The 12,564-nt window shown below is 36.8% G+C and overlaps 1 protein-coding gene across 21 annotated transcripts in view; it reads left to right on the forward strand.

The window, feature by feature from the left end:
- LOC134213078 (restin homolog) overlaps positions 1–12,564 on the forward strand; it is a 288,278-nt gene that overhangs the window by 152,823 nt on the left and 122,891 nt on the right. For 17 of the 21 annotated variants that reach the window (XM_062691648.1, XM_062691651.1, XM_062691649.1 and 14 more), the window contains one exon: positions 8,333–8,425. The exons of 2 other annotated variants lie outside the window; for them this stretch is intronic. In XM_062691648.1, coding sequence (XP_062547632.1) covers positions 8,333–8,425 — 93 coding nt within the window. Of the gene's footprint in view, positions 1–7,230; positions 7,281–8,332; positions 8,426–12,564 lie in introns of those variants that run through there. 2 more of the 21 variants (XM_062691655.1, XM_062691657.1) reach the window with 2 other exon arrangements.

A 12,564-nucleotide genomic window follows, 5' to 3' on the forward strand; every position in this document is an offset into this window, starting at 1 on the left:
TGCTAAATGCATGATTTGTGGTGGAACCTCTCACGCCAAGGACGCTTGTCCTGTGAGAGAAGATTCCAATAAATTTAAGTGTGCAAATTGTGGGGGTAATCATAAATCCAATTTCTGGGAATGCCCTTCACGCAAAAAAGTTTTGAATTCCCGTGCTAAATTGATGACGAGAAATTCCAATCGGATCCCAGATTCGACGGGTAGAAATTTTTCAAACGCTCAAATTTCGAAACCAGTTACCGGTCGAGCAATTCATACCCACCACAATTCACAAACAAATTTTGCCGCTCGTCAACGGGTAGCAAGCACTTCAGTAAATTCCAATTTTTCGAATGTACCTACGTATGCAAACATCGCTGCTGGTAGACAAAATTTCTCTTCTCAAAATGAGGTTTATACCCATGTCCCAACAGGAAATAATGGTCATGTTGCCGATTCAGGTAGCATGACTGCTTCCGATTTTGATTTTTTAACTGAACAATTGCATCACATGATTGATGCAATGTTCAAAACAAACTCTACATTCCTGAAGCTGTTCAGGTTGGTATAAAGTACACACAAAAATTGTTATCGGACTCCGTTTCAATGGATCCAAATAATTGTGTGAAAGTTCTAAATTGGAATGCCCGCTCTCTAAAGGGTAAGGAAGATGAATTATTCAACTTCCTAACAGTTCATAATGTGCATATTGCCATTATAACAGAAACCTATTTAAAACCAGGACTCTCCATTAAAAGAGATCCAAATTATTTTATCTACAGAAATGATCGTCTTGACAGCGCCTGTGGTGGGGTCGCCATTGTCATCAATAGACGTATCAAACATAAATTATTTTCTTCATTCAAAACCAAAGTTTTGAAACCTTGGGAGTTTCTGTTGAAACAAATTTTGGAAAATTTTCCTTCATTGCAGCTTACTTGCCTTTTCAATGCAATGGGCAGCAAAAGAATTTGTTGAAAGCTGATCTTCAAATTCTGACTCGCAACAAATCTAAATTCTTCGTAATTGGTGACTTCAATGCCAAACACCGTTCATGGAATAATGCTCAAAGCAATTCCAATGGTAAAATTTTATTTGAAGATTGTTCTGCGGGATATTATACTATTCAATATCCCAATGGACCAACTTGTTTTTCTTCCAGTCGAAATCCTTCTACAATTGATTTAGTTTTAACGGATTCAAGTCAGCTGTGTGGCCAATTGGTAACTCATGCTGACTTTGACTCTGATCACCTTCCTGTGACATTTGAAATCTCACAAGAAGCCATTTATAATCCAATCAGCTCTACTTTTAATTATCATAGAGCTGATTGGGATTCTCTCAAAACGTATATCGATAGGAATTTTGATGTTGATATTCCTCTCGATACCAAAAGTGATATTGATAATGCTCTCGTATCTTTGACAAATTTAATTGTCGAAGCCAGAGGCATTGCAATTCCTAAATGTGAAATTAAATTCAACTCCATTATTATTGACGACGATCTTCAGCTACTGATCCGTCTTAAAATGTGAGGCGAAGGCAATACCAAAGAACTCGCGATCCTACTTTAAAAGTTATTTGGCGAGATTTGCAAAATGAAATTAAAAAACGTTTCGCTATTCTGAGAAATACCAACTTTGAGAATAATGTCTCGAAGTTGGATCCCAGTTCGAAACCCTTTTGGAAATTAACGAAAATTCTTAAAAACCTCAAAAGCCAATTCCAGCGCTTAAAGAGGGAAATAAAATTTTATTAACAAATGGCGAAAAGGCTCAAAAACTTGCTCAGCAGTTCGAGAGTGCCCATAATTTTAGTCTAGGTCTCAATAGTCCAATTGAGGATCAGGTTACATGGAGCTTCGAAGACATTCTCAACCAAGATAATGTTTTGACCCTTCGTTGGGAACTAATTTGGATGAAGTGAGATCTATTACTAGAAAATTTAAAAATATGAAAGCTGATGATGGTATTTTCTACATACTTATCAAAAAACTTCCTGAGAGCTCTTTATCCTTTTTGGTTAATTTATTTAACAAATGTTTTCAATTGGCATACTTCCCAGATAAATGGAAAAACGCCAAAGTTGTTCCAATTTTGAAGCCGGACAAAAATCCAGCTGAGGCTTCTAGTTATCGCCCAATCAGTTTGCTTTCTTCAATAAGCAAACTGTTTGAAAAGATTATTTTAAATAGAATGATGGTTCATATTAATGACAATTCTATTTTTGCTGATGAGCAATTTGGTTTTCGCCATGGGCATTCAACCACTCATCAGTTATTAAGAGTTACGAACTTAATTCGGCTCAACAAATCTGAAGGATATTCGACTGGAGTTGCTCTTCTTGATATAGAGAAAGCATTTGATAGTGTTTGGTATGAAGGTTTGATTGTAAAATTGATGAATTTTAATTTTCCTCTGTACATTATTAAACTGATCCAAAATTATTTATCAGATCGCTCACTGCAGGTAAACTATCAGAATTCTAAATCTGATAGATTACCTGTTAGAGCTGGTGTTCCCCAAGGCAGCATACTGGGGCCCATATTGTATAACATTTTTACTTCTGACTTACCTGATTTACCACCAGGGTGTCAAAAATCTTTGTTTGCAGATGACACAGGTCTCTCAGCCAAAGGGCGAAGCCTTCGTGTAGTAGATTGCAAAAAGTTTGGATATTTTCTCCACTTACTTGCAAAATGGAAGAATTTCCTGAATGCTTCCAAAACTCAGCTTATAATTTTCCCACATAAGCCGAGAGCTTCTTATTTGAAACCTTCTAGCAGACATATTGTCACTATGAATGGGGTTCCAATTAATTGGTCTAGCGAAGCTAAATATTTAGGACTTCTGCTAGATCAAAAATTAACTTTTAAAAATCACATTGAAGGCCTTCAAGCCAAATGTAACAAATATATTAAGTGTCTATATCCACTTATAAACAGAAAATCAAAACTTTGTCTTAAGAACAAACTTTTGATTTACAAACAAATTTTAGACCAGCCATGTTGTATGCTGTGCCAATATGGACTAGTTGCTGCAATACCAGAAAGAAGGCACTTCAGAGGATTCAAAATAAAATTTTGAAAATGATTCTGAAGTTACCTCCGTGGTATAGTACCAATGAACTTCATAGAATTTCTAATATTGAGACATTGCAACAAATGTCCAACAAAATAATTTCAATTTTAGACAAAAATCGTTGCAATCTTCTATTGCAACGATTAGCTCCTTGTACCCTTAGTATAAATTAGGTTAAGTTTAGTTTAAGTAGAAAACATTGTAATTCCTACATGGTTTAATTCAACCAGAGGAAATATCGTAACTGCCAGAGGCAATTGAAATGTATTAATAATATCTAAAAGCGTAACATAGCAAATAAGGATGATAGTGTTAAGAAAACACGGAACACCTAGTCTAAGAGATAAATGCATGTATTAGATAATTAGCAAATAAAATTAGTTAAAAAAAAAAAAAAAAAAAAAAAAAAAAAAAAAACTTTCAAAATTTCAGCTCAATCGCTTGTTGCATAAGCTGGCGCATTTGATTTGAAGTTTGTATGGGGATTTCACCCAAAATATTTAGGAAAATACACCTCCGTCACTCATTCGATCTGGAAATTGGTTCTGATTGCTCGATTGAGCTCAGAATTGCAAAATAGGCAGTTGATATGTTACAGAACAAGTGACGGAGGTGTATTTTTCTATATATTTTAACTGGAATCCCCATTCAAACTTCAAATCAAATGCGCCAGCTTATGCAACAAGCGATTGAGCTGGAATTTTGAGGGATTGATTTTCTCACCAAAAAAACACAATCCTGGGGGGGGGGGCGTGGAATTCGACAACATTTTTTTATCCCCATACTAAGCTGGGCCAGTCTATTCTGCATACAAATTTTCACGCCGATCGGTTCAGTAGTTTCGGAGTCTATAAGGTTCAGACAGACAGAAATTAATTTTTATGTATATAGATTTGTGACGGCCAAATTAAAAAGATAGAATCTTCGTCTTAACACCTAGCATGAAACAACGGAGTGGAGAGGTTTTCGTAACACTAAAAGGTTTCTTCTTACTGGGGCGGGGAATCGAACCCACACTCCAAAGCAGAAGTGTTTATACGACTGACGTCGCTAACTGCCTGACCACGAAACCCAGCGTTAAATTTTTAGTTTAAAATTTTAGATTTAAAATCCGGATTTTTTTTTAATTAAGTTTTTGTTTAAAACTTTAAATTTCAAATTTTAAGTTGTAAATTTCAAATTGTTCCTAAACCTTAAAATTTTAAATTTTAGCTTTAAAATTTTAAATTAAATTTTTAACTTAATTTCAACGACCCGATTTTGTCACCCATGAAAATTTCTAAACCTTAAGTCGTCGTTTCTATTCTCGGGAATTATAGTATAAGGAACTAACATTTTTTTATAAAATAAGTTTTACCGTCAATTGTTTATACAGACCCCATGCGGTTTTGGCAACACGTTCGGAACATTTATGTTGCCAAAATCGAATACCGTCGTGCTTTTGATTCCGTGGGCTACTTTGGATTTTTGATTTTTTGGAAAAAAAACCAAATTTGAAACAGAAAGTTACCATTCAACTATCAACAAGACACCCGATTTATGATAATGACAATTTTATAGTAATTTTCGTTATAATTCTTGTTTTAAAATGTCCAAAGTAGCCCCTGATTTATCAAAAGAAGCCCCGCACGACGGTACTTAACATTTCTTCACTTATTGTGACACTAGACATACTGTGACACTTTTTACGCGGATTTTGAAATCTAAAAGTTTTACCAAGAAAAAAAAAATTGCTCGATTTTTTTTGTTTCGGTTTAGGGGTCTAAAAGGGGGTTGGGGGTTTAAAAGCAATTTTAAAAATAAAAAATTGCGTTGTTAAAATCGTATGGTTTGGTTGCCAAAGTCGAATGGCTTTGTTGACCAAATCGAATGTTGCCAAAATAGAATTAGGTATGAAATTAAATATAATCATCTTTCAAGGCTTTTGTAAGTCCTTACGATATAAAATGAACAGGAACAGGCGTTTTGCATTCCCAAGCTATATACTATTTTATACAATACTATTTTTTCCGATTTTGTCACATTCCCTGTTAAAAAATTTATTTTGAGCTAAAAAAGTGGAATGTCTTCACTTGTCATAAGTCGAGTCAAGTACGAGTCACTGAAGATGACCTTACTGTTGAGGTCGAAATTCGTATCTGTCAAAGTACAATTAAGTGGTGGAATTGAATGGGATTGTATAAACTCGATTGTCGTAAGAAATAACATTGCTCAATGGTTGTCTTGCTATAATTACACCCAGTTTTTCTGACGCGGTCGGAATTAATAAATTTCTCGGTTAATCTGAACTTTCACGGCTTTTTCGTGGGGGTTAATTCATTGTTTCATTGACGCTAATTGACTAAAAGCAAACCGTGTAAAAAACCTTGGTGTATAGAAATAAATTCCACATATTCGTGTTTTGATCAACAGTCTGTACCCTCATTAAAGATTAATTTCATTTATAAAACGATTATTTACAAAACGCTTTAATTTGAAGGGGCGTGTTACGATTGATTAGTTCTGTAATGAATGCAATTTGACTAGCTAATTCAATTTGACCTTAAAGGTAGTATTTTTAATCCGATTGTTCAAATCGTTGCACGGAAAGGCAACTTGTTTAGTTTGTAGTCTAAAAACCAGCAAACGTCATTTAGTTAATTTAAAATAATAAAAAAAAACCTTTCGAAGAACCGACACGTAGTCTGCATAACAAACAATACATGATCAGAAAATCATCGGACCGTGTGATTGATTTCATTGCCTTCATTCTGCTGTCCGGCCGAAACGGTGAACGCTGTCGTCATACACCACTCCGGTGGAACGATAATAAACCGGTGGAATTTGAAAACCGTATGCCTCTATGTCTTTATACCTACTTGATCCTTCGCGATCGGTTTACCGCCTTCGACAACACACGCTGCTGAGAGGGAGGAGGGGGCACTAGTTCTCCGCGCAAAGACTAACCGATTACGGCAATCGGAATGCAACACACTTACAAATGAGTGATAGCGGAACGAGTCGGAACTCTGGCACCCCCTCTCAACCGCGCACCTCCTCCGAATAGTTAACTATTTCGAGGTTAAGTACGACCAATAAAGCACTTTCCGGTCGTCGGTCTTTGGAAGTGAATACGGAAGTTGTTCAAATAACAAACTGTCACTCTCTTCCCTGGAGTTGCTTGTAACGCGGTACGCAGTGGTGAAGTATGAGGAGACGCTCAGCGAAGTGATTGACATTGATACTGCTGACCGCCTTGCTGCGCCGTAGCCGGAGCTTGATCGAAACCTTTTTTTATGTTATCTTAGAATGACTATCTTACTTCTTGCTTTACCATTCGAAAACAAAAAAAAATGTGCCCAAATTGTTTTATTTGTCATTTTTGTGTTTTTTTTTTCAGTAGGATAACAACAAAACACGACACAAATTGAGCCTAAATTTTTGTGTGAAGATTGCAACACATTCCAATTAAGTTCACCATTTCGGCACATTCCCGCAACTGGGCATAGCTCGAGCACCTCCTGATAAGGGAAAAAACAGCTTTCCAATTCCAACGAAGCACAATTTACGACCCCAACCAACACTAATAAAATCATCAATCTTGTTAATGACAACGTCGCTTCAATATCAACCGCGCACAACTTTCTTCCCTGGGGGAGAAAAGCATAATTAAAGATATTGGTTGTTTGAATTGATTTATACATGACTGAATGAATGAATGGGATCTTGGTGGTGATTGGTGAATAACTTCAATCAAACGCATCTCCAGCAAGCGAATTTCCTATTTTAGAGATGCTTCAAAGTGCGCTTCAGAGAGTCTACTGAAAGGGCAAAACTTTTGAATAATTCATTAGAATCGATGATAGGTCGGAAGCTGAGCTAGAACACGATTAGCAAGTTATATCCGTATTAGTTGCGCCAAGCTTTGATGTTCTATTCCTATTGTACATACTAGTGGTGCGAAGGGAGGGTGTTTGCCCACAGGGTAGGTGGTAAGGGTAATCGATTGTCGTCATTCGTTTAATTTAAACTTCAATAGACTGTATGGCGTAACAAGTTCACACCGACCGTTGCTTTAATCTAGAACCTACGGCAGAACCATGATAGAAGCGAGTGCTAGTTTTCTCGCGTCGGCTAATTAGAATTGCACATGTGCTCTAACGCTAAACGATACGAGCAACTAAACTGAGTCCAGTAGGTAACTGCAATTCTAAGTGGGAAGTATACAATTTTATCCAGCAGGTAATTGTGCAACTAGTGTCAATTCGGATTAAATATCAAATAAAAAGGATTTTATTGATTTTGATATAATATAGCGGGTGGTTAAAGTCTAAAGAAAATATAAAAGAAATTCCATCTTTTCATCATCGTCTTTCCGTTTTTTTGTGTGTCATAACACCAGCACAGACCTTCGTTGTGTTTTGCAGTGACAATTTCTCGCCAATATTTTTTATCTGTATTTGGAAAGCCTCTCAACCAACCCGTTGTCTATCCAACCCAGCCGATAAATAGCTGTCAAGTGTGTCAATTGTCCGCACACATTGGACATGGAATTTTACAGTACATTCCACTTCCCGCACTGCGCTCCTCGTGTTGCGAACTTTTACATGACTATTTTTTTCTCTGTTTTCCTTTCATTGTTTGTTTTGCCAATTCACAAGTCTTGCGCTTGACGTGATGTCCTCTAGCGATAGTCTAGAAAATGGACAGAGAGCCATAGCAAACGCAATTTGCTATATTGGACGAGAGTAATATTACGCGTCCATAACCGACCATGACAAGCAGAAAGAAATGACCCGAAACTGGTCAACGGCGACTTTTGCCCCTTGGAGTCAAGTGCAGATTGTTGTGAGAAGTGGGAACCTGTTTGCACTGCTATTGACACATTTAGGAACGATTTCCATTTTGATAGAAGAAACCCGAAAGATATTAAATTTCGTTTCGCCAAGTCGATGATCTTGTAGATTAAGTACGCTAAATTAATCCTAGTTTCTTAAGCTGTTTGTTGCGTTTGTGCCTCACTAATTTTTGCGCTTGTTTGTTTTCTCCTTTCCTTTACTTTTTGGCACGCCCGCATCCCCAAAATGCAAATCACCAATCGTTATGTCATGCCATGCTGTCGACTACTCACGATCTCAAATTGGCAATCATTCGTCATCGTCACCATCGCAAACGAACGTCATCGGTATCATCTGTGGATGTTGCGGCTGCTACTGGAATAACAATTGTTTTGTTTGTCAATTGCTGCCCGACTTGATTTTTTGTTTTGTGGCCTGGGCTATGTACACATGTAGACGATTCTTCCTCGGATACTGCCTCGAGCATCAGTCTGAGCAGCAGGATGAGACGACCAAGCGATACCGACTACAGCAAGTCACACTTGCCAGGTGAGTGTTTTAGATACTACTACTGTTATAGACAGTAGATTGTTTTTTTTTAGGTTTTCAGGTAATGTAGATAAAAACACAAGATAAAAAAAATCTTCAGATACGTTAACTTTTAGAAAGCACCTGATGGTTAAAACATTCACTATGCTACAATATAGAGTGCGGCAATAGAAAAATGCAAAGATTTATAATTACTTACTGTGACTTCTTAAATCTGGATGTTTCATATAAGTGCTGTGGAAATCAAAGCGGAGAAAATATTGTCGACTTGCAGTTAATGCATGGTTAATATACGACTTTTGTATGGTGTGGCTCGCAGTGAAAAACTGTGGAAGTGCTAATCTGCGAAGCGGCACAGTTCAATGTCCATGTCGTTTTATATGAAAATGACGAAGCACAATGATGATTACTTTCAAAGTTGGTAATTACTTTTAAAATGATTTGAATTTCCGCGAAAAAATCTTATTTCTGAACTCTTACGGGAATTTATTTCCGAATTTCCACGGAAAATCCTTCCGAGATTCCTTACAAATTTCTTGGAACTTCCTTCGAATTTCCTCGAGAAATTCCTTTGAATTTACTCTGGAAATTCGTTTTAATTTCCTCGGGAAATTCCTTCGAAATTCCTCGGAAAATTCTTTCGAATTTCCTCGGGAAATTCCTTTGAATTTCATCGGAAAACTTTCGAATTTTCTCGGGAAATCCCTTCGAATTTCCTCGGGAAATCCCTTCGAATTTCCTCGGATGTCCTCCTTAGGAAATTCCTTCGAATTTCCTTGGGAAATTCCTTCGAATTTCCTTGGGAAATTCCTTCGAATTTCCTTGGGAAATTCCTTCGAATTTCCTTGGGAAATTCCTTCGAATTTCCTTGGGAAATTCCTTCGAATTTCCTTGGGAAATTCCTTCAATTTCCTTGGGAAATTCCTTCAATTTCCTTGGGAAATTCCTTCAATTTCCTTGGAAAATTCCTTCGAATTTCCTTGGGAAATTCCTTCGAATTTCATGGAAATTCCTTCAATTTCCTTGGGAAATTCCTTCAATTCCTTGGAAATTCCTTCGAATTTCCTTGGGAAATTCCTTCGAATTTCTTGGAAATTCCTTCCAATTCCTTGGGAAATTCCTTCGAATTCCTTGGGAAATTCCTTCGAATTCCTTGGGAAATTCCTTCAATTTCCTTGGGAAATTTCTTCGAATTTCCTTGGGAAATTCCTTCGAATTTCCTTGGGAAATTCCTTCGAATTTCCTTGGAAATTCCTTCGAATTCCTTGGGAAATTCCTTCAATTCCTTGGGAAATTCCTTCGAATTTCCTTGGGAAATTCCTTCCAATTCCTTGGAAATTCCTTTCAATTCCTTGGGAAATTCCTTCGAATTTCTTAGGAAATTCCTTCCAATTTCCTTGGGAAATTCCTTCGAATTTCCTTGGGAAATTCCTTCAATTCCTTGGGAAATTCCTTCAATTTCCTTGGGAAATTCCTTGAATTTCCTTGGGAAATTCCTTCCAATTCCTTAGGAAATTCCTTCAATTCCTTAGGAAATTCCTTCAATTTCCTTGGGAAATTCCTTCAATTTCCTTGGGAAATTCCTTCGAATTTCCTTGGGAAATTCCTTCCAATTTCTTGGGAAATTCCTTCAATTCCTTGGGAAATTCCGTCAATTCCTTGGGAAATTCCTTCAATTTCCTTGGAAATTCCTTCGAATTTCCTTGGGAAATTCCTTCGAATTTCCTTGGGAAATTCCTTCGAATTCCTTGGGAAATTCCTTCGAATTCATGGAAATTCCTTCAATTTCCTTGGAAATTCCTTCGAATTTCCTTGAAATTCCTTGAAATTCCTTGGGAAATTCCTTTCGAATTTCCTTGAAATTCCTTCAATTTCCTTGGGAAATTCCTTCAATTTCCTTGGGAAATTCCTTCGAATTTCCTTGGGAAATTCCTTCAATTTCCTTGGGAAATTCCTTCAATTTCCTTTGGAAATTCCTTCAATTTCTTGAGAAATTCCTTCAATTTCCTTGGGAAATTCCTTCAATTTCCTTGGAAATTCCTTCAATTTCTATGGGAAATTCCTTCAATTTTTTGGAAAATTCCTTCGAATTTCTTTGGGAAATTCCTTCGAATTTCTTTGGGAAATTCCTTCGAATTTCCTTGGGAAATTCCTTCAAATTTCATTGGAAAATTCCTTCAAATTTTCTTGGGAAATTCCTTTCAATTTCCTTGGGAAATTCCTTTGAATTTCCTCGGGAAATTCCTTTGAATTTCCTCGGCAAATTCCTTTGAATTTCCTCGGCAAATTCCTTTGAATTTCCTCGGCAAATTCCTTTGAATTTCCTCGGGAAATTCCTTTGAATTTCCTCGGGAAATTCCTATGAATTTCCTCGGGATATTCCTTCGAATTTCCTCGGGACATTCCTTTGAATTTCCTCGGGAAATTCCTTTGAATTTCCTCGGGAAATTCCTTTGAATTCCTCAGGAAATTCCTTCAATTCCTCGGGAAATTCCTTCGAATTTCATCGGGAAATTCCTTCGAACTTCCTCGGGAAATTCGTTCGAATTTCTTCGGGAAATTCCTTCGAATGTCCTCGGGAAATTCCTTTGAATTTCCTCGGGAAATTCCTTTGAATTTCCTCGGGAAATTCCTTTGAATTTCTTCGGGAAATTCCTTTGAATTTCCTCGGGAAATTCCTTTGAATTTCCTCGGGAAATTCCTTTGAATTTCCTCGGGAAATTCCTTTGAATTTCCTCGGGAAATTCCTTTGAGTTTCCTTGGGAAATTCCTTCGAATTTCCTCGGGAAATTCCTTCGAATTTCCTCGGGAACTTCCTTCGAATTTCCTTGGGAAAAAAAAATTCGAAAAAAAAATTCGAAGGAATTTCTCAAGGAAATTCAAAGGAATTTCCCAAGGAAATTCGAAGGAACCTCCCAAGAAAATTCGAAAGAATTTCCCAAGGAAATTCAAAGAAATTTCCCAAGGAAATTCGAAGAAATTTCCCAAGGAAACTCGAGGAAATTTCCCAAGGAAATTCAAAGAAATTTCCCAAGGAAATTCAAAGAAATTTCCCAAGAAAATTCGAAGAAATTTCCCAAGGAAATTCGAAGAAATTTCCCAAGGAAATTCAAAGAAATTTCCCAAGGAAATTCAAAGAAATTTCCCAAGGAAATACGAAGGAATTTTCCAAGGAAATTCGAAGCAATTTCCCAAGGAAATTCGAAGGAATTTCCCAAGGAAATTCGAAGAAAATTCCCAAGGAAATTCGAAGGAATTTCCCAAGGAAATTCGAAGGAATTTCCCAAGGAAATTCGAAGGAATTTCCCAAGAAATTGAAGAAATTCGAAGGAATTTCGAAGGAAATTCGAAGAAATTTCCCAAGGAATTCGAAGGAAATTTCCCAAGAAATTGAAGGAAATTTCCCAAGGATTCGAAGGAATTTCCCAAGGAAATTCGAAGAATTTCCCAAGGAATTGAATTGAAGAATTTCCAAGGAATTCGAAGGAATTTCCCAAGAAATTGAATGAAGGAATTTCCCAAGGAAATTCGAAGTCGAAGAATTTCCAAGGAAATTCGAAGGAATTTCCCAAGGAAATTCGAAGAAATTTCAAGGAAATTCGAAGGAATTTCCAAGAAATTCGAAGGAATTTCAAGGAAATTCGAGGAATTTCAAGAAGTCGAAGGAATTTCAAGGAAATTGAAGGAATTTCCCAAGAATTCGAAGAATTTCCCAAGGAATTCGAAGGAATTTCCCAAGGAATTCGAAGAATTTCCCAAGGAAAGGAATTTCGAAGGAATTTCAAGGAATTCGAAGGAATTTCAAGGAAATTGGAAGGAATTTCCCAAGGAAATTCGAAGGAATTTCCCAAGGAAATTCGAGAGAATTCGAATTGAAGGAATTTCAGGAAATTGAAGGAATTTCAGGAGAAATTCGAAGGATTTCCAAGGAAATTGAAGGAATTTCCCAAGAAATTCGAAGAATTTCCCAAGGAAGTCGAAGGAATTTCCCAAGGAATTCGAAGGAATTTCCCAAGGAATTCGAAGGAATTTCCCAAGGAAATTGAAGGAATTTCCCAAGGAAATTGAAGGAATTCGAAGGAATTTCCCAAGGAATTCGAAGGAATTTCCCAAGGAAATTCGAAGGAATTTCCCAAGGA

The sequence above is a fragment of the Armigeres subalbatus genome, chromosome 2, assembly GCF_024139115.2.
Source record: "Armigeres subalbatus isolate Guangzhou_Male chromosome 2, GZ_Asu_2, whole genome shotgun sequence".
Classification (NCBI taxonomy): Eukaryota; Metazoa; Arthropoda; class Insecta; order Diptera; family Culicidae; genus Armigeres; species Armigeres subalbatus.